At 39.8% G+C, this 19582-nt stretch overlaps 1 protein-coding gene across 1 annotated transcript in view; it reads left to right on the top strand.

The window, feature by feature from the left end:
• The window catches only part of tbc1d32 (TBC1 domain family, member 32), a 101679-nt gene that overhangs the window by 7695 nt on the left and 74402 nt on the right, over positions 1-19582 (top strand). The window contains 9 exon segments of the mRNA XM_034217130.1: positions 1135-1238; positions 1318-1379; positions 2180-2330; positions 2671-2730; positions 8483-8579; positions 9903-10040; positions 12601-12690; positions 13801-13943; positions 19295-19422. Coding sequence (XP_034073021.1) covers positions 1135-1238; positions 1318-1379; positions 2180-2330; positions 2671-2730; positions 8483-8579; positions 9903-10040; positions 12601-12690; positions 13801-13943; positions 19295-19422 — 973 coding nt within the window.

Genomic DNA, 19582 nt, shown 5'->3' with positions numbered 1-19582 from the left:
TAATTTTTGTGTAGTTTTGGGTTAATAATGTGGCCTTTTTGGCAGTTTAACTAAAGGTGTGCGGCTGCTACCATGAGGAAATATCTGCCTGAGATTACAACGGGGTTTAATGGAGGAATGTTGAACGTTTTTGTCACTTCATGCCCTCAAGAGGCATTTTTTTAAAATTATTTTTGCTTAATTATTTGTCATTTTTCAAGCTACGAGATGTTTTCCTACGTTTATCATGAAAAATTATGTCCCAGGAATGTAGGGTTTGGGAATTATGGCAGTTTTAAAAAAATATATGAAGGCAAATTTCAAGATTTCTCACCCTCTAGCTGTGACATCACGCACTCTAGTTAATGTTAAAATGTGAAGAAAACCTCGAAAACAAGGTCTGAACAAATGTTAATATCTCTAAAAGTAAGAATCAGATTTAAAAGTTGTTTTACACGAATAATGTCAGAAAGATTTGTAACATTTGAAAGTTGGAAGGAGGTTTCTGAGTGAAAGTATGAATGAACAGTTAGCAGTTGAAGTCGCATGAAGATTTGTTGAAGTCTGAAGATTTCTTCCATTGACTTCAATGTTAAAAATTTGATGTATTATGGGATGTATCTCTGGAATTATGAAAGTTATGAATGAGAAAAGTAATAGCCATCGATTCCCGACCGAGCTGAACGTTTTGATGTTTGAACGGAGTTTCTGCGATGTTCAATGCGGGAGAAGAAGAGGGCCAAAATACCGGCGGAATAATAATAAACTTTTCGTCCGTAGAAGAACAGTTAGTGGGAATGCTGTTAACAGCATTCCAACTAAATAAGTTATCTATAAATGAAATTATATGTAAAGCTCCTTTTTGAAATATTCATTTTACGTTTCAATTTAAATGTCTGAATTTGCTTAAGAATCAAAAGTTCATTGCTCTTTGAAAGCATGTACTCCTATTGTTTTGCTATCCATGGTCTTAAAATGAAAAAAATGTTTATCACTTTTATTTTTGGAACAATACATCGTCCAATAAATGTGTTATTGTGAAAGGCTGATGTGCATTGTTAATTTATTGTTTGTTTATGGTGCATTATGTTTTTGAACCCCAATATTATCTTGCATGGTTCATAATTAGTACATTTTGCCTTTTTTGATGTGCAGCTAAAAGTGTGGAGTCAAGTTTCCTGTCTCATAAGCTAAGCTTTCCAACGGGCTCAGCTACCATCGACATCAACAGACCTGAGATCAGTCGTCTTCTCAAACAGGTACAGCATCTCTTATCTTACACCAAGTGTATAACAAAACACACACATTATTGCTTTTTCTCCATCTGCCTTGCCTCAGATGCGGTTGATGAATGATTTTCAAAAAGAGGTGACAACGTTTTGGATCCGCCATCCTGAGAAGTGAGTTTTGACTTTAAAGTGCACCTATCATGCTATTTTTAGGCAATAGCATAGGTCTCAGATATATATAAAAACATGTCTATGAAGTGTTTTGCTCAAAATACCAAGCAGATCACCCATTCTAGCCATGCCTCATATCCCTCTTTTTCACTTCCTGTTTCAAAAGTGCTGATTTGGGGAATAAAGCTTTAAAAAAAAAAAAAAGATAAAAAATAAGGAGGGGTCTGAGCTCATGCGGGACCCGGCAGCTACTGTCTAAACTAAATGCTGCCGTGATGAAACGCCATATCATGGATTATCAAGGATTATCTCTGAAACAGTTTGGAGCTCAAAGGCTTTCTCTCTTGCCGGTTATACCACAAGGTGAGTTCCTTTTTATTTCCTGCTTCTTCACACACATGCTCTCCAGTACAGGTTAGCTCTGAGTGTTAGCGATGCTAATGTAAACACCGACCATATTACGTCCAAAACAGTCGGGCATTGTTTCTGATAGCAACGTTTCTGATTGGGCCGTGGGTCCACATTTCTGATATTACGTCATATCGGACGCAAATCTGGATCAGCTCCGTTGTTCCCCGTTTTTAGAGATTTGGGTACGGAGGAAAAGAGAGAGGGTTTTATTTTCTGACGCTGCGTGACACACCGGGGACACATGTTTATGTATAAAAGACATCAACAAGCATTTTGCATGATAGGTCCCCTTTAATATGTAGTCACATGGTTTATCCCAGTTCAAATGTACTTATTTTTTATTTCCTATGTCCAGATTTAAGGTGTACATCTTTTCTACCCTACTTAAGGTACATGGAGGAAGTTATAGAGAGCACTTTCTCTCTGCTGTCTTTACATCATGAACATGGCTCAGGTTCACCTGGGACAGAGAACGTCCTGGAACCCATTCACCTGCTGGCCTTACTGGATGTTAAAGCTACCTGGTTTAAAAAGTGGATGGTATGTGTTAGAGATAAACAGTTTTGATTGATTTAGGCAGAGTGCATTTTGTATATGAACATGGTTCCTACAGATCCATCATACTGAGACACAGGGAGTAGGATTAGGATGTTTCCTGATTGGTTACATCTATTTCTTTTAAATAATTCCTTAAATCACAATTGCATGGAAAGTTGGACCTACATTTAAATTGCAAATGGCCATAAAAAGGTCTTTAATGTTGCCTTAAGCTGTAGGAACCATGATGCACTACTGTGTTATTTTGTAACTCAGTAGTGTCTTTGTCACTTATTATCTTGATGCCTTTCTTTTATCCTGGTGTGTTTCCCTCATCTCTCAGCATGGATACTACAGCAGGACTGTAGTTCTCCGACTCCTGGAGAGAAAATACAAGTCTCTGGTGAGTGATCCACTCCTAAATCAATATCTCTCTGACTCCTTTGTACTTTCAAACGTCTAACACGGTAAAGAAACAAGCATGAGAAGTTTTTCAGAGCGCTCCAAATCAGGAGTTGGGCCAAAAAATAAAGTATTTACATTAATACAAAAATGGGCAGTGTGGGCAGTGTGTTTATGTTGCAGTGGTAGGTAGTGCAGGAAAAACTAAATAAAACAGTTGTCTCATGGACATTTTTTTTACAAATTGAAACTCAAAGATTTCTACCAAAGTTGAGTATCTACTTTGGTAGAAATCGGTCGATTTGAGTAAATTAGGCTTTCATTAAGCAGCACTCCCACATCACCACACAAACTCAATCACAGAGCCTGATCTGGTGTGAATGCAGACTTAGGCTCCAGGAAGAAAACAGAAAACACTGTGCATGAGCTATAGGAAAAAGTATGGAAAATAACACGGCAAAGTTCAAATTCAGACTTCTTTGATTTTCATCTTTAGACCCCAGAGAAGATGCCACATCTCTGTTTTAGCTCCTACCTTTACTGTAACCAAGATACTGTATGTATTCAGAATAGGGCTGGGCGATTTGGCCTAAAAATAAAACCTCGATTTTTTCTAACTAATGGACGATTTTCTATTTAAACCTCGATTTTTTTCTGAAATGATATGGATCCTCCTGGATGTGGTGAGTTAAGTATGGCGAGTAAAAAGAAGAATAAAACAGATGGTTGGAGTGAAGATGCGAGGACTTGACATTTTATTTTGGGATCATCCACATTTCCAACAAAGGTTCACGGATGAAAAAAATGCCAATACTGAATCTGATGTTAGAAATGTTGACTGCATCTGGTTTCATTTCAATTTCAACATTTCTATTATTTCCAAATGCACCTGTATGGAAAGAAAACCTATTAAATATCACTGTCCAGAATAATTTGGGTTGCATATTTAGTTATGTGAGAAAAATATACATTATACACTTTTGTCAATCATTTCAACAAATCATATCTCAAAGAAAATTAAAAGAAAGTATAAAGCCTCATATATCTTTGAAAATGTAAAACTGTTTTATGAAATATGTTTTTGTTATGTTCCAATACAAAATATAAAGGCTATAGGTCATCAGTTAAACATTTTAAAAAATAAAATATATATTGTTATATGTTTTTAATATAATAGTGAAATAGAAAAACATGTCCAAAATAAATCAGGTTACAGGATGTTGATTTCAGGAAAGGTAATATTGGGGTTTGTTATAGCTTGCAGGAAGTTAACCATTAGAATAATTGCAATGCATGAATTCCAGGTTAGTCTTGCTGTTGGCATCAAACAAAAAAATCACTTCAGACTGGTTTCATCATTTAAAAATATCATCATGTTGAATGATACAAATACAACAAATAATGATAATGAAATGAATAATAAAAAAATACCCTCAAACAAAATAACATCCCTTTAACTTTCTAGGAAGTTTTCTACAGGTTTTTCACGAGGAAGACAAGCCTGTCTACTGCCTCTGGCTTGAGGCATGCTCTTTGGCATGTTACAATATTACCCCCCGTACTGAAAACCCTCTCCGAAGGGGCACTTGTGGCAGGAATGGAGAGATATTTCTTGGCCAGATAACTCAGTCTTGGGAAGTTAGCTTCATGTAGCTTCCACCACTGCATGTCTCTGTCGCAGTTGCTGGAATAAGTTGGTTGTGTTCCCATGTTTTGCAGCGATCGTCTTTCTACAGACCTTACACAGAACAGTTGTTTGTTCTATGTCTGACTGCTTGTACCCGAACCACTTCCATACAACTGAACTTACTGAAGTGGTACCTTTTTTAGGAATGAGTTCTTCTTCATCTGTGTTCGTGGACATTTTTATGCTACGTCTGTCGTAGTGATGTGTCGGTCGCGAACTATTTAAGTGAACGACGGGAGCCGGCTCTCGCCCGCGAACGAGCCGTTTTTTTTTGCGGAGGGATCGGCATGAAGGCACATTATGCAATGTGCAATGTGCACATTATCCCGCTTATTACATGGCCAAATTCTCAGCAAAGTAACGACATGACTCCCAATATTAATTGAAATGCTTTTATGGATTTAGAAAATTATTTTATTGATTTAAAAAATAGTTTTGTATTGATTTAAATTGACATGCATCCGCTAAGAAAAATAGTGCGTTGTTACTGTTTGAACTAACGTAGCAACGGCAGGAACTGCTTCGATAGTGTTTTTGAGGAGCTTTTTGATTACAGATCCAAAAAAAAATCGCGGTTTTTCGGTTTAGCCATTTCACAAACCGTAGGAAAGTAAAAATGCAATTAATCGTGAAAACCGAAAAAATCGCCCAGCCCTAATTCAGAATAACACAGATGGTGGATTCTTCAAAAGACTGGCTGCATTTCACTGAAACCATACAAGAACATTCCTGTGTGTGTGTGTGTGTGTGTGTGTGTGTGTGTGTGTGTGTGTGTGTGTGTGTGTGTGTGTGTGTGTGTGTGTGTGTGTGTGTGTGTGTGTGTGTGTGTGTGTGTGTGTGTGTGTGTGTGTGTGTGTGTGTGTGTGTGACATAGCCAAACACAGGGTTCGTACGGTCATTGAAAACCTGGAAAAGTCATGGAAATTCAAAATGCAAATTCCAGGCCCTGGAAAAGTTATGGAAAACAATATTTTTCCCAAAGTTTTGGAAAAGTCATCGAAATGTAACTAAAGTTGCGTCAAATATAATTTACATTTGATCTAATCGCCGAAATAATCTGCGGTCGCGAGCTGTTATGTGCCATCATGACGCGTATGGGGTTATTTTTTAATATATGAAGCGCGAGCTGTGTGCTCGAGTCTTCCTGCCTGTCGGGCCGGCTGAACTCTGCTACTCCGGGATGAGTTACATGCTGTGCTACATTAGCTACGGTGCGTTCGTTAACTGTGCGGAGTCACTGGCACAGACTGAGCCGCTGGTGAACAGCTGTTAGAACGGGCCGTTCAGGTGTTCAGAGCAGAGCGGCAGAGCGGCAGAGCGGCAGAGCGGCAGAGCGGCAGAGCGGCAGAGCGGCAGAGCGGCAGAGCGGCAGAGCGGGTAGAAGTACTCAGATCTTGTACTTTAGTAGAAGTACTCAGATCTTGTACTTTAGTAGAAGTGGAAGTACTCAGATCTTGTACTTAATAAAAGTATAGTACTCAGATGTTGTACTTGAGTAGAAGTACTCAGATCTTGTACTTAATAAAAGTAAAGTACTCAGATCTTGTACTTGAGTAAAAGTAGAAGTACTCAGATCTTGTACTTGAGTAAAAGTAGAAGTACTCAGGTCTTGTACTTGAGTAAAAGTAGAAGTACTCAGATGTTGTACTTGAGTAAAAGTAGAAGTACTCAGATCTTGTACTTGAGTAAAAGTAGAAGTACTCAGATCTTGTACTTGAGTAAAAGTAGAAGTACTCAGGTCTTGTACTTGAGTAAAAGTAGAAGTACTCAGATGTTGTACTTGAGTAAAAGTAGAAGTACTCAGATCTTGTACTTGAGTAAATGTAGAAGTACTCAGATCTTCTACTTGAGTAAAAGTAGAAGTACTCAGGTCTTGTACTTCAGTAAAAGTAGAAGTACTCAGATCTTGTACTTGAGTAAAAGTAGAAGTACTCAGATCTTGTACTTGAGTAAAAGTAGAAGTACTCAGGTCTTGTACTTAATAAAAGTATAGTACTCAGATGTTGTACTTGAGTAGAAGTACTCAGATCTTGTACTTTAGTAGAAGTGGAAGTACTCAGATCTTGTACTTAATAAAAGTAAAGTACTCAGATCTTGTACTTGAGTAAATGTAGAAGTACTCAGATCTTCTACTTGAGTAAAAGTAGAAGTACTCAGGTCTTGTACTTGAGTAAAAGTAGAAGTACTCAGGTCTTGTACTTGAGTAAAAGTAGAAGTACTCAGATCTTGTACTTGAGTAAAAGTAGAAGTACTCAGGTCTTGTACTTGAGTAAAAGTAGAAGTACTCAGATCTTGTACTTGAGTAAAAGTAGAAGTACCAGAGTGTAGGAATACTCTGTTACAGTAAAAGTCCTGCATTCAAAATGTTCCTCAAGTGAAAGTAGAAAAGTATTCTCATCAAAATATAGTGAAAGTAGCGACAGTAAAAGTAGTCATTGTGCAGATTGGTCCGTTCAGAATAATATATATGATGTTTTATAATGATTGATCATGAAAGTGTTCTCAAAGCTGGTAAAGGTGCAGCTAGTTTGAAGGACTTTGTAGACTGCAGGGTAGCTGGTGGATTTACTCCAGGTGGAACTAAAGTCTGATTTAACACTTGGTTATATTTCACATAATTCATCCAGATCTGTGAAGTCACTAAAGGGATTAAATATATGTAGTGGAGGAAAAGTACACCATTTACCTCTGAACTGTAGTGGAGGAAAAGTACACCATGTACCTCTGAACTGTAGTGGAGGAGAAGTACACCATGTACCTCTGAACTGTAGTGGAGGAGAAGTACACCATGTACCTCTGAACTGTAGAGGAGTAGAAGTACACCATGTACCTCTGAACTGTAGTGGAGGAAAAGTACACCATGTACCTCTGAACTGTAGTGGAGGAGAAGTACACCATGTACCTCTGAACTGTAGTGGAGGAGAAGTACACCATGTACCTCTGAACTGTAGTGGAGGAGAAGTACACCATTTACCTCTGAACTGTAGAGGAGTAGAAGTACACCATGTACCTCTGAACTGTAGTGGAGGAGAAGTACACCATGTACCTCTGAACTGTAGTGGAGGAGAAGTACACCATGTACCTCTGAACTGTAGAGGAGTAGAAGTACAAAGTAGCAAAACATTGAAATACTTAAATAAAGTACAAGTATCTCAAAATTGTACCCAAGTATAGTACTTGTTGAGTTTATGAACGTAGTTACTTTACACCAGTGGCTATAAAGATAGAAAGACTAAGCCTTGCACAGAGGCATGAAAATACATTTTCAAAATGCTCAACAGTGCTGCCAAAATTATAAACTGACTGCGACACAATTAAAATAAATGCTTTTATATATTTCTACTAGATGTGACTCTTTGGCGTTTCTGTTATTATTACCTGCTGCTTTAGTTGTTCTGACTGCTAACATCATCTGTTATTCCTCATTTTAAAGCCGATATTCCGTGGGGTCGGGGGGCTCGGATCCTTGTCATACCTGATGAGTTTGCCTCCCTGACTACAGTTGCTTTAGCGTGTAGAAGCTAGTAAGCCTACTATTTGATTTGTTTTAGATAGGCACTACATGTTTCATATGCAGACCTTATTTTCCTGTTCCATGTTAAAATAAACCATTTCAGTGGTCATTTTTTTTGGTCATGGAAAATGAGTTAACGGTCATTGAGAAGTCATGGAAAAGTCATTGAAAATCATTGGTGAAAAAGTGTATGAACCCTGCAAACCGTAAAGGTCAATATAAAGGGGCACAGAGATTTGAGTGTCACTTTGACATTTAAAGATTGATTGTTTAATCCTAAACCTCCCTCTGTGCTCTCTCTCTGACTCTAGAGAGGGTTACTGATGAATCTGAAACCTTCTCTAAAGTAAATGTCAATAACTCTTCCAAGCACTCTGAGCCTAAACTACTCTTGCATTGCAGTGCATTCAAATCCCCTCCAGTGCATCAGGATTAAGATTCAAATGAACTTTGATTAAAGGGTTCAATAAGAGTCGCAGGAGATTAGCAGTTGTCATGACCAATCGGGTGTTTACAGTAACCACATTGCATTCAAATCTTTTTCTTCTTCAGATTGTAGCAGCCCTTCAGCAGTGTGTCCATTACACTGAATCCTGTGAACGTGTAACAAATGAAACTGATCCCCAGTCAGCGGAGCGGCAGGAACCCGGTGAGTTAAACAGACCATAAACTCATGATTTCCTCAACAGGTTTATGTACTTTCTCAGGCATATCTGGATAACAGTTTCCACTCTCACTCTGTGGTTAACATCAACACATTTGCAGTAATGCTGATTTAATGTGTGCTGTGAAACAAACCAAAATATAATACACTCAGGCTGAGCTACTGAGAGCGCCTAATGAGAAAGTAATGCTTCATTTGAACCCTGTGGGTGTTAAATGTATTTGTACCTACCTACGCTGTCATCATTTATGTATTCTCTTTTGTTAACGGGCACATGCTGTTCCCGCTGTTGTAACAACAGAGGAAAGCAGAGAGAAACATTAAACAGAAATAAATGAAAACAAAACAGGGATACAAAAGATAAAGCCGACTGAAGGGAATCATGGGAGGTTGATGACGGCTCTATTGTGATTGGTCGACTGCTTAGAGATGTCCCGCCCCTTAGCGTATCACGTGCAATGTGTCGGAGCGCTAGCCAATGAAAGTGCAAGTGTTACATAGTGATGTCACTGGAGTCGTTTCAGGCAGGTGGGGGGAGAGTGTGTGTGAGAGAAACTCTGGGAATTAAGCCTCTGCAGACCATTGACATGCACAAAAAGCATTTGTATAGTAGGTTTGTTTTAACAGTTAGTAACTTACAAATGTCTTGTAACAAATAATACAAGAGATATGCAATATTAACATTTAGAGTCATATAGATTGATGGTAAAATGCTTAAAAAGAGTGAGTATAGCTGGAGATGGGCAAGTGTGTGAGTTATCTCCTGGAGCAGCTGCCTCCTTGAGAGCGAACACTTTGACCTTGTCTTTGCTGACTGGAGGTACGCTGCCTCCCCGCCACTGATACACTCCTCATAAACTAATAAACTGAGCTTCCTTTAGATGTTCTGCACCCCGGAGGCCCTGAGGGCGTTTTTCATTTGTCAATCTCCCTCGATTACTGCCGCTGTATGAAATGTCTTTACACTTTCTGTCCACCACAGCTGGGGCATTCATCTTGGGTTTATGAAAAGTAGTTTAACTATTACAATAGAATAACTTTATTTTGTATGAATATTTTCATTTGTAACTGAAATAAGATCAACACAAACAACGTCTTTGCTTATCAGAGTTGAACCCTTTCTCTTGTGGATGCACCTTTTGGTCGTGCAAGACTATTACCCTTTTTATTTGAAATATGTCTTTTGCAACACCTAAAAAAGTTGTAAACAAGAATTAGCCATGTGATGGAAAAAGTGTTAGCTTTGCTCTTTCCATCATCTTTAATACTATCAACACTATGTGGGCCCTTGTCTCTGTCATGTGTCAGGCTCAGTCCAGAGGAGTGTTTACACGGGAACAGAGATTGAGTATGCTTTCTTCGTCCACTCGCTGTGTGTCCTGGGGAAACTGCTCATCTACACCAACGGCAGGAAGCTCTTTCCCATCACAGTGAAGAAGCGCAAAGGTACACAACTACACTGTTCTGTAAACTGTTTTAGATCAATCAAAAGCATGTGGGTTTTAATGTTTACATTCTTGCTTGACATCTTCACTAAAGGCAGTATAATTAAGCAATAGCTCACGACAGGCCGCTTCGCGTCGGGCCGAACCGAACCTTAGCTGTGATATAATGAAGTGAGCTATTGCTTTTATAAAACGGTTACAAAGTGTGGCAATATGAAAGAAAAATACACACTCTAATTTAAATAGTTTTTATTTATTAGTAAATAATGATGTTCAAAATAAAATAGTCCCTAAAAACATAGTGCGAGGTGGTTGCTATGCAACAACACTAACAGCAAGCGAGCATATTAGACAGACGGCGTTGATCGATTATTTGGCTATTTATTTACAATTATTTGTATGTTGCCGTTTATTGTGCAGCCACTGAAAACCTGTCCAGCATCAGTAGCATGGCTTACGTGGTTACTTGTATAGGTTGAGGTTGTTCTGGCTGTTGCTTGGCGTGGTGAGAATATTGCTCCACTTTTTCCCCGAGATTCGGCTTCCAGTAGCTCTGGAGAGAGCTTTCAGACCTGTGGCCACTAACGTCATAATTTCTCTGCTTTCAAGACCCGCATCAGAAAGCTTTTGAATGGTGGTACTTTTCCAGTTGGTCTACCTGCTCTTCACGTAGCTCTGCATGTCGTCGTTTAGGTGCTTTTTTTTCTGGAGATAGGCACTGCTCAATCCACTCCTCCATAGTAAGGAGGTCGAAGTTAACCTTAAATGTTTCCATCTTAAGCTTTGTTACATTACATTACATTACATGTCACTGGTTAGTCGCTTTTATTCAAAGCGACTTACATACTCAATACTGTGGTCAATCCCCACAGGAGCAATTTGGGGTGAAGTGTCTCAGGGACACAACGACATGCTGACTGCAGTGGGGTTTGAACCTGATCCCCCTTGATCCGAACACCAACGCACAACCCACTGCGCCACGCTCATTATATCACGGCTAAGAACCAATCAGATTGCTTGATTTGACTTGTCCGTTTTATAAGGTACAATATTGTACGGTAGTAAAAGGAAAAGTTTGTTGAGGGTTAGACGATAAGACCTTTAAAAAATCTGTTTAAGAAAAAATCCAACAAATAATCTGTTTATAAAAACGTTTTGTTTTTTTACATTTGTGGTTTTTGTACAGATTAAATACATTTAATCTAACACTTTGAGTGAGGAATGTACACCTTATTTCCCCTTGTTTTTAGTCTTTGTGCTAAGCTAACCATTATTAACTATAGAAATACTAAACTGATGTCCATCCCCTTATCTAACTCTATTCTTTTAATGTCTAATCAAAGACCTCCATCCAATCCACGCATGGTTCAAATGACTGACGCAGAGTTAAATGGAAAAGCATGTGTTTTATAGTTTATTACCCCCAACAAAACTGCCCCTTTTTTTATCTTTACAGCAGATAATCTCATGTTGCAATGCGTCTGATCATTTTACTCTTGGTGCCACTCCCTCCTCTTTCCCGTCTGACCCCATCATCGATCCCTCCACCCGTCTTAATCACTAAAAACGTTATGTAACGCCGTGAATGATACATAGGTGAACCATTAAAACAGACTCATGGTCTTCGTCAATTATTTAGCCATACATGACTCTTGTTCCATAGGCAATTAACTCTGACGTTAGAGTAGCTTATATTGAAATGTGACACATTCCTCGGGTGGAGGCCTTTTACCTCCGCCCTTTGTTTTAAGTGGGCACCTGGATCAGTTCGGCACACATATGTGTCATGGAGGAGGCTGTGGCTCAGTGGGTAGTGTGATCGGGGGATAGCAAGTTTGAGTCCCACTGCAGTCAGCATGTCGTTGTGTCCATGAGACACTTCACCCCAAATTGCTCCTGTGGGGATTGTCCACAGTACTGAATGTATGTAAGTCGCTTTGGATAAAAGCGTCTAACAAATGACATGTAATGTACAAATATGTGTCAGTTCCTAAACAGGTTTTAATTGCAGTTTAGATTTTTTTTTAATAAAATGTCCACATGTTTTAGGATATTTTCTCTATTTTATGTTAAATCCTTATTTCCTAATTTTGCCAATTGATTTTGATTAAACTGTATTACATAACTCTGACTAAACAGAGTCTTTGCTCTCTCATAGACACACACTGAAGCAGCTTAAATACATTTAAACGTGATTTAGTTAATCACGTTTTCTATATTTTCAGAGCACCCTTAAGGTACCAAGGTTCCTTCAACACGGTGAAAGGTGTCTTGTGCTATACAACTTAGAAAAGGGAACAATATGAACACTTAAGACCTTTGAACCAGCAGAAGTTTGAAATGTTTTGCTTAAGAAACTAATTGAAAAGTTAATATTTAATCATCATTTTGCTGGAAATAAAAAGAACACACACATTTACTAAAACTCATCCCGGAGATAAAATGATGAGCCAGCAGTGCAATAAGTAACTTGACTCAACTATTTCCTTCCCAAAAAAAAACCTAACCCTCTGTACACCGAGTAACCGGAGTGATTCATCTCATTCATCATGTTGTTTCAGATCCAGTCAGCCTGACAGACCTGGTGGTCATCCTGATTAACATCGTGTACCAACACCCCAAACCCCTGCACAGTGACCCCTCACACACAGGTGAGGCCACACACACTCACGCTGGATCAAATGAGTCACAGGGTTTCGACTTCCTCCCTGTTTTCTTGGGCAGATTGTGAGTCTGGGATCAGCAGGAACACAGTGACCCTCCCTATGAGGCGGAACAGCATTCCTTAGGCCCATATCTTTTATCTCTTAACTTTGTACCGAGTCATAGACTTTTTCTGGTTGTCTCCTGGATGACCTTGCTTGATTGCCCCATTCATTCTCATGAATTACACTGCAGCAACGCTCCCTGCCAGTGATCGATAGTGTCCCCTGGCTTGACTTTGTCAGAGGAGGATCATCTCTCTTTTGGCTGCTGCAGCAGAGAGTCACTTGGAGCAAGTCATAGTTACATATCAATATTTCACCTGCAGTCTGATGACGATCACCTGCACCCCTTGTGAGGGTGTATTCTGAATAGTATCATGATGTTACATAATGCAATGAAAATGTCAGAGATTGCACAAAATGTAGGAGAATATTTATGTAGAGATACAAAACATTTTCAACAAGAATGAGACTTTTGCGATGTTCTAACCACAGCCTTTTTATGTTTTTCCAAAGTAATGATTTATTTAAATGATTTATTTCTAGTTATTTTGAACTTCTGCATTCTATCCAATGGAGATGAATGTTTCGAAATGTTTTGGAGGAGAATTATCTATATATTTTTTTTAAAAGTAGATTTAGCAAGGCAGTGCCCAAGAGGTGAACTGGCACTCTCTACTTTGGTCCGTTCAGGACTTGAACCAGTACAGTTCTTGATTAAGTGTATATGAGTGGGACGTTTGGTCATAGATGTCTTAATATACCTGTGTCCTCGGTGATCTGATTGATACTGTACATAAAAAATGCATCCAGAATTCAAGTCAAACTCACATGACAGGTATAAAGTTGTATGCGTCTAGAAAAAAACGTTTAAATATATAACACCCCGCAAGCCTCCAGCAGCTTTGGTATGGGTGTCTTTCCAAAACTTGATTCCAGGTTATCGACCATGCAGTCGGGTGTACTAGCCAGACAATGTGTTTAGTGTCAGGTTAAAGGATATAAATATTCCAAGATGTATTGTATAATTCAGTTAAATGTGTGTGTGTGCGTTAGACTCGCTGACGCCCAGCTGTCTGGCGATGGAGGTGCTGTGGATGCTGTGTGAGAGGACAGAGAGCGCTGCAGAGTGTCTCCACCAGACCGCTGTCATAGAGACGCTGCTGGCCCCTGTCATCGCTCTGCTCAATGGACAGCAGGTGAAACGCTCACACTAAACACACACACTGACATACTTTAAAGGTCCCCTATTATACTGTTTTTCATCAATATATTATAGGTCTCAGATATATACAGAGCCTGTCTCTGATTGGCTGAAACACCAAACAGATCATTGCAGCATCCCATAATCCCCTCTGTTTCAGCCCTGTTTCCAAAGTGCTGGTTCTGTGTCTGTTACTTTAGATGAAAACAAGGAGCCCCTCCCCACGCCCCTCTGAGAGAGATTTGGTTGCAAAGAACTCAATGGTGCTCTAGGAGGAGATTCAGGTGATAAGGTGGGGGGGGGGGGTTACCTTGGTTGGTGATTGGCTAATGGTTACACAAGACAAAACATCGTTATGACATCATAAAGTGGCCAAAATCTGATCAGCTCATTTTCAGACAGGTTTTTATAGAAATGGATCAAAAAGAGAGAGAATCTTTGTTCCTGAAACTTTCAGAGTCTCTTTCCACAGAGGGGACACATGTTGATGTAGAAGAGACATGAAGAAGAGGGAACACATGTTGATGTAGAAGAGACATGAAGAAGAGGGGACACATGTTGATGTAGAAGAGACATGAAGAAGAGGGAACACATGTTGATGTAGAAGAGACATGAAGAAGAGGGGACACATGTTGATGTAGAAGAGACATGAAGAAGAGGGAACACATGTTGATGTAGAAGAGACATGAAGAAGAGGGGACACATGTTGATGTAGAAGAGACATGAAGAAGAGAGGACACATGTTGATGTAGAAGAGACATGAAGAAGAGGGGACACATGTTGATGTAGAAGAGACATGAAGAAGAGGGGACACATGTTGATGTAGAAGAGACATGAAGAAGAGGGGACACATGTTGATGAAGAGACATGAAGAAGAGGGGACACATGTTGATGTAGAAGAGACATGAAGAAGAGGGGACACATGTTGATGAAGAGACATGAAGAAGAGGGGACACATGTTGATGTAGAAGAGACATGAAGAAGAGGGGACACATGTTGAAGTAGAAGAGACATGAAGCAGAGGGGACACATGTTGATGTAGAAGAGACATGAAGAAGAGGGGACACATGTTGATGTAGAAGAGACATGAAGAAGAGGGGACACATGTTGATGTAGAAGAGACATGAAGAAGAGGGGACACATGTTGATGTAGAAGAGACATGAAGAAGAGGGGACACATGTTGATGTAGAAGAGACATGAAGAAGAGGGGACACATGTTGATGTAGAAGAGACATGAAGAAGAGGGGACACATGTTGATGCAGAAGAGACATGAAGAAGAAGGGACACATGTTGATGTAGAAGAGACATGAAGAAGAGGGGACACATGTTGATGTAGAAGAGACATGAAGAAGAAGGGACACATGTTGATGTAGAAGAGACATGAAGAAGAGGGGACACATGTTAAAATGTAGAAGAGACATGAAGAAGAAGAAGGGACACATGTTGATGTAGAAGAGACTTGAAGAAGAGGGGACACATGTTGATGTAGAAGAGACTTGAAGAAGAGGGGACACATGTTGATGTAGAAGAGACATGAAGAAGAGGGGACACATGTTGATGTCGAAGAGACATGAAGAAGAGGGGACACATGTTGATGTAGAAGAGACTTGAAGAAGAGGGGACACATGTTGATGTAGAAGAGACTTGAAGAAGAGGGGACACATGTTGATGTAGAAGAGACTTGAAGAAGACGGGACACATGTTGATGTAGAAGAGACATGAAGAAGAGGGGACACATGTTGATGTAGAAGAGACATGAAGAAGAGGGGACACATGTTGATGTAGAAGAGACTTGAAGAAGAGGGGACACATGTTGATGTAGAAGAGACTTGAAGAAGACGGGACACATGTTGATGTAGAAGAGACATGAAGAAGAGGGGACACATGTTGATGTAGAAGAGACATGAAGAAGAGGGGACACATGTTGATGTAGAAGAGACTTGAAGAAGAGGGGACACATGTTGATGTAGAAGAGACATGAAGAAGACGGGACACATGTTGATGTCGAAGAGACCTGAAGAAGAGGGGACACATGTTGATGTAGAAGAGACATGAAGAAGAGGGGGACACATGTTGATGTAGAAAAGACATGAAGAAGAGGGGACACATGTTGATGTAGAAGAGACATGAAGAAGAGGGGACACATGTTGATGTAGAAGAGACTTGAAGAAGAGGGGACACATGTTGATGTAGAAGAGACATGAAGAAGACGGGACACATGTTGATGTCGAAGAGACCTGAAGAAGAGGGGACACATGTTGATGTAGAAGAGACATGAAGAAGAGGGGACACATGTTGATGTAGAAAAGACATGAAGAAGAGGGGACACATGTTGATGTAGAAGAGACATGAAGAAGAGGGGACACATGTTGATGTAGAAGAGACATGAAGAAGAGGGGACACATGTTGATGTAGAAGAGACATGAAGAAGAGGGGACACATGTTGATGTCGAAGAGACATGAAGAAGAGGGGACACATGTTGATGTAGAAAAGACATGAAGTAGAGGGGACACATGTTGATGTAGAAGAGACATGAAGAAGAGGGGACACATGTTGATGTAGAAGAGACATGAAGAAGAGGGGACACATGTTGATGTAGAAGAGACATGAAGAAGAGGGGACACATGTTGATGTAGAAGAGACATGAAGAAGAGGGGACACATGTTGATGTAGAAGAGACATGAAGAAGAGGGGACACATGTTGATGTAGAAGAGACATGAAGAAGAGGGGACACATGTTGATGTAGAAGAGACATGAAGAAGAGGGGACACATGTTGATGTAGAAGAGACATGAAGAAGAGGGGACACATGTTGATGTAGAAGAGACATGAAGAAGAGGGGACACATGTTGATGTAGAAGAGACATGAAGAAGAGGGGACACATGTTGATGTAGAAGAGACATGAAGAAGAGGGGACACATGTTGATGTAGAAGAGACATGAAGAAGAGGGGACACATGTTGATGCAGAAGAGACATGAAGAAGAAGGGACACATGTTGATGTAGAAGAGACATGAAGAAGAGGGGACACATGTTGATGTAGAAGAGACATGAAGAAGAAGGGACACATGTTGATGTAGAAGAGACATGAAGAAGAGGGGACACATGTTAAAATGTAGAAGAGACATGAAGAAGAAGAAGGGACACATGTTGATGTAGAAGAGACTTGAAGAAGAGGGGACACATGTTGATGTCGAAGAGACATGAAGAAGAGGGGACACATGTTGATGTAGAAGAGACTTGAAGAAGAGGGGACACATGTTGATGTAGAAGAGACATGAAGAAGAGGGGACACATGTTGATGTAGAAGAGACATGAAGAAGAGGGGACACATGTTGATGTAGAAGAGACATGAAGAAGAGGGGACACATGTTGATGTAGAAGAGACATGAAGAAGAGGGGACACATGTTGATGTCGAAGAGACATGAAGAAGAGGGGACACATGTTGATGTAGAAGAGACATGAAGAAGAGGGGACACATGTTGATGTAGAAGAGACATGAAGAAGAGGGGACACATGTTGATGTAGAAGAGACATGAAGAAGAGGGGACACATGTTGATGTAGAAGAGACATGAAGAAGAGGGGACACATGTTGATGTAGAAGAGACATGAAGAAGAGGGGACACATGTTGATGTAGAAGAGACATGAAGAAGAGGGGACACATGTTGATGTAGAAGAGACATGAAGAAGAGGGGACACATGTTGATGTCGAAGAGACATGAAGAAGAGGGGACACATGTTGATGTAGAAGAGACATGAAGAAGAGGGGACACATGTTGATGTAGAAGAGACATGAAGAAGAGGGGACACATGTTGATGTAGAAGAGACATGAAGAAGAGGGGACACATGTTGATGTAGAAGAGACATGAAGAAGAGGGGACACATGTTGATGTAGAAGAGACATGAAGAAGAGGGGACACATGTTGATGTAGAAGAGACATGAAGAAGAGGGGACACATGTTGATGTAGAAGAGACTTGAAGAAGAGGGGACACATGTTGATGTAGAAGAGACATGAAGAAGAGGGGACACATGTTGATGTAGAAAAGACATGAAGAAGAGGGGACACATGTTGATGTAGAAGAGACATGAAAAAGAGGGGACACATGTTGATGTAGAAGAGACTTGAAGAAGAGGGGACACATGTTGATGTAGAAGAGACATGAAGAAGACGGGACACATGTTGATGTCGAAGAGACCTGAAGAAGAGGGGACACATGTTGATGTAGAAGAGACATGAAGAAGAGGGGACACATGTTGATGTAGAAAAGACATGAAGAAGAGGGGACACATGTTGATGTAGAAGAGACATGAAGAAGAGGGGACACATGTTGATGTCGAAGAGACATGAAGAAGAGGGGACACATGTTGATGTAGAAGAGACATGAAGAAGAGGGGACACATGTTGATGTAGAAGAGACATGAAGAAGAGGGGGACACATGTTGATGTAGAAGAGACATGAAGAAGAGGGGACACATGTTGATGTAGAAAAGACATGAAGAAGAGGGGACACATGTTGATGTAGAAGAGACATGAAGAAGAGGGGACACATGTTGATGTAGAAGAGACATGAAGAAGAGGGGACACATGTTGATGTAGAAGAGACATGAAGAAGAGGGGACACATGTTGATGTAGAAGAGACATGAAAAAGTGAATTTTGCACAATAGGTGACCTTTTAAATATATACAGTACACACTGTTGTGAGAAGAATAGAAACCAGATAAGTTGTTGAAACTACACGATTCTTGGACTTATAAATATATAGATACATACGTATACCCTTTTTCAAAATTGGAGTTTGAATGCAGGGGTTGGAAAACTTTATTTTGTAATGACAAAGCCTATATAGCCGTGGATCCTTTTATGTCACAAACATGTTGTTTTGTAGCTTTGTATTAATGTATATTATATTTCAAAGAGTTTTGCTTCCAGGGTAAAAAAGTCAGAAGTCATATTAGAACATTGCTTTTTCAGTCTAATAAATGCCTTATCATACTCTACCGTCCGTTTTTCAACATCTACCTTCAAGATATTTCCCTAACATGAATCCTAATATTGATTATAAAGGCAAGGCCTAACCTCAACCATTCCTCCAAACCTTGATTCAAACACCGCATCTGAGTCTTAAAGTGTTTCATGTCAGCTGTTCACTTTTCACAGCTGGACAGATAATTGTTTGAAATTGTGGAAGCATTGCTCATACATTTATAATAGCTTTTCCTTACTTCCATCTGTTCCAAAGATTATGGTATTTTAATTTACAACACCTATTCATCTGGGATTTGACTTTCGGAAGCAAGTGTGTCATTTTGTCTGTTTATTCTCTACGGTTTGCAGGTGAAATTAAAATCTCCGGCAGCAACACTGCCTCTGATCGCTGATGTTCTGGCTCGCATCGCAAACACCGACAGAGGATTATCTCTCTTCCTATATGAGAAGAATCTCGTTGTATCCAACAATGAGAGGTGAGAGAGCGTGATTGAATTATGATTAAATACATACTTTCTTTATCTTTGATGGTAATGAATAAATTACATATATTTTGTCTGACTTGGCAAGAAGACTCCAGAGTAAAGGTGGCATATCAAATCCACCTGGTTGTGCACAGAAAGCAGATTAGACCTG

The sequence above is a fragment of the Gymnodraco acuticeps genome, unplaced genomic scaffold (assembly GCF_902827175.1).
Source record: "Gymnodraco acuticeps unplaced genomic scaffold, fGymAcu1.1, whole genome shotgun sequence".
NCBI lineage: Eukaryota > Metazoa > Chordata > Actinopteri > Perciformes > Bathydraconidae > Gymnodraco > Gymnodraco acuticeps.
Note: the sequence above shows the minus strand (reverse complement) of the source record. Positions and strands in the feature narration are given on the sequence as shown.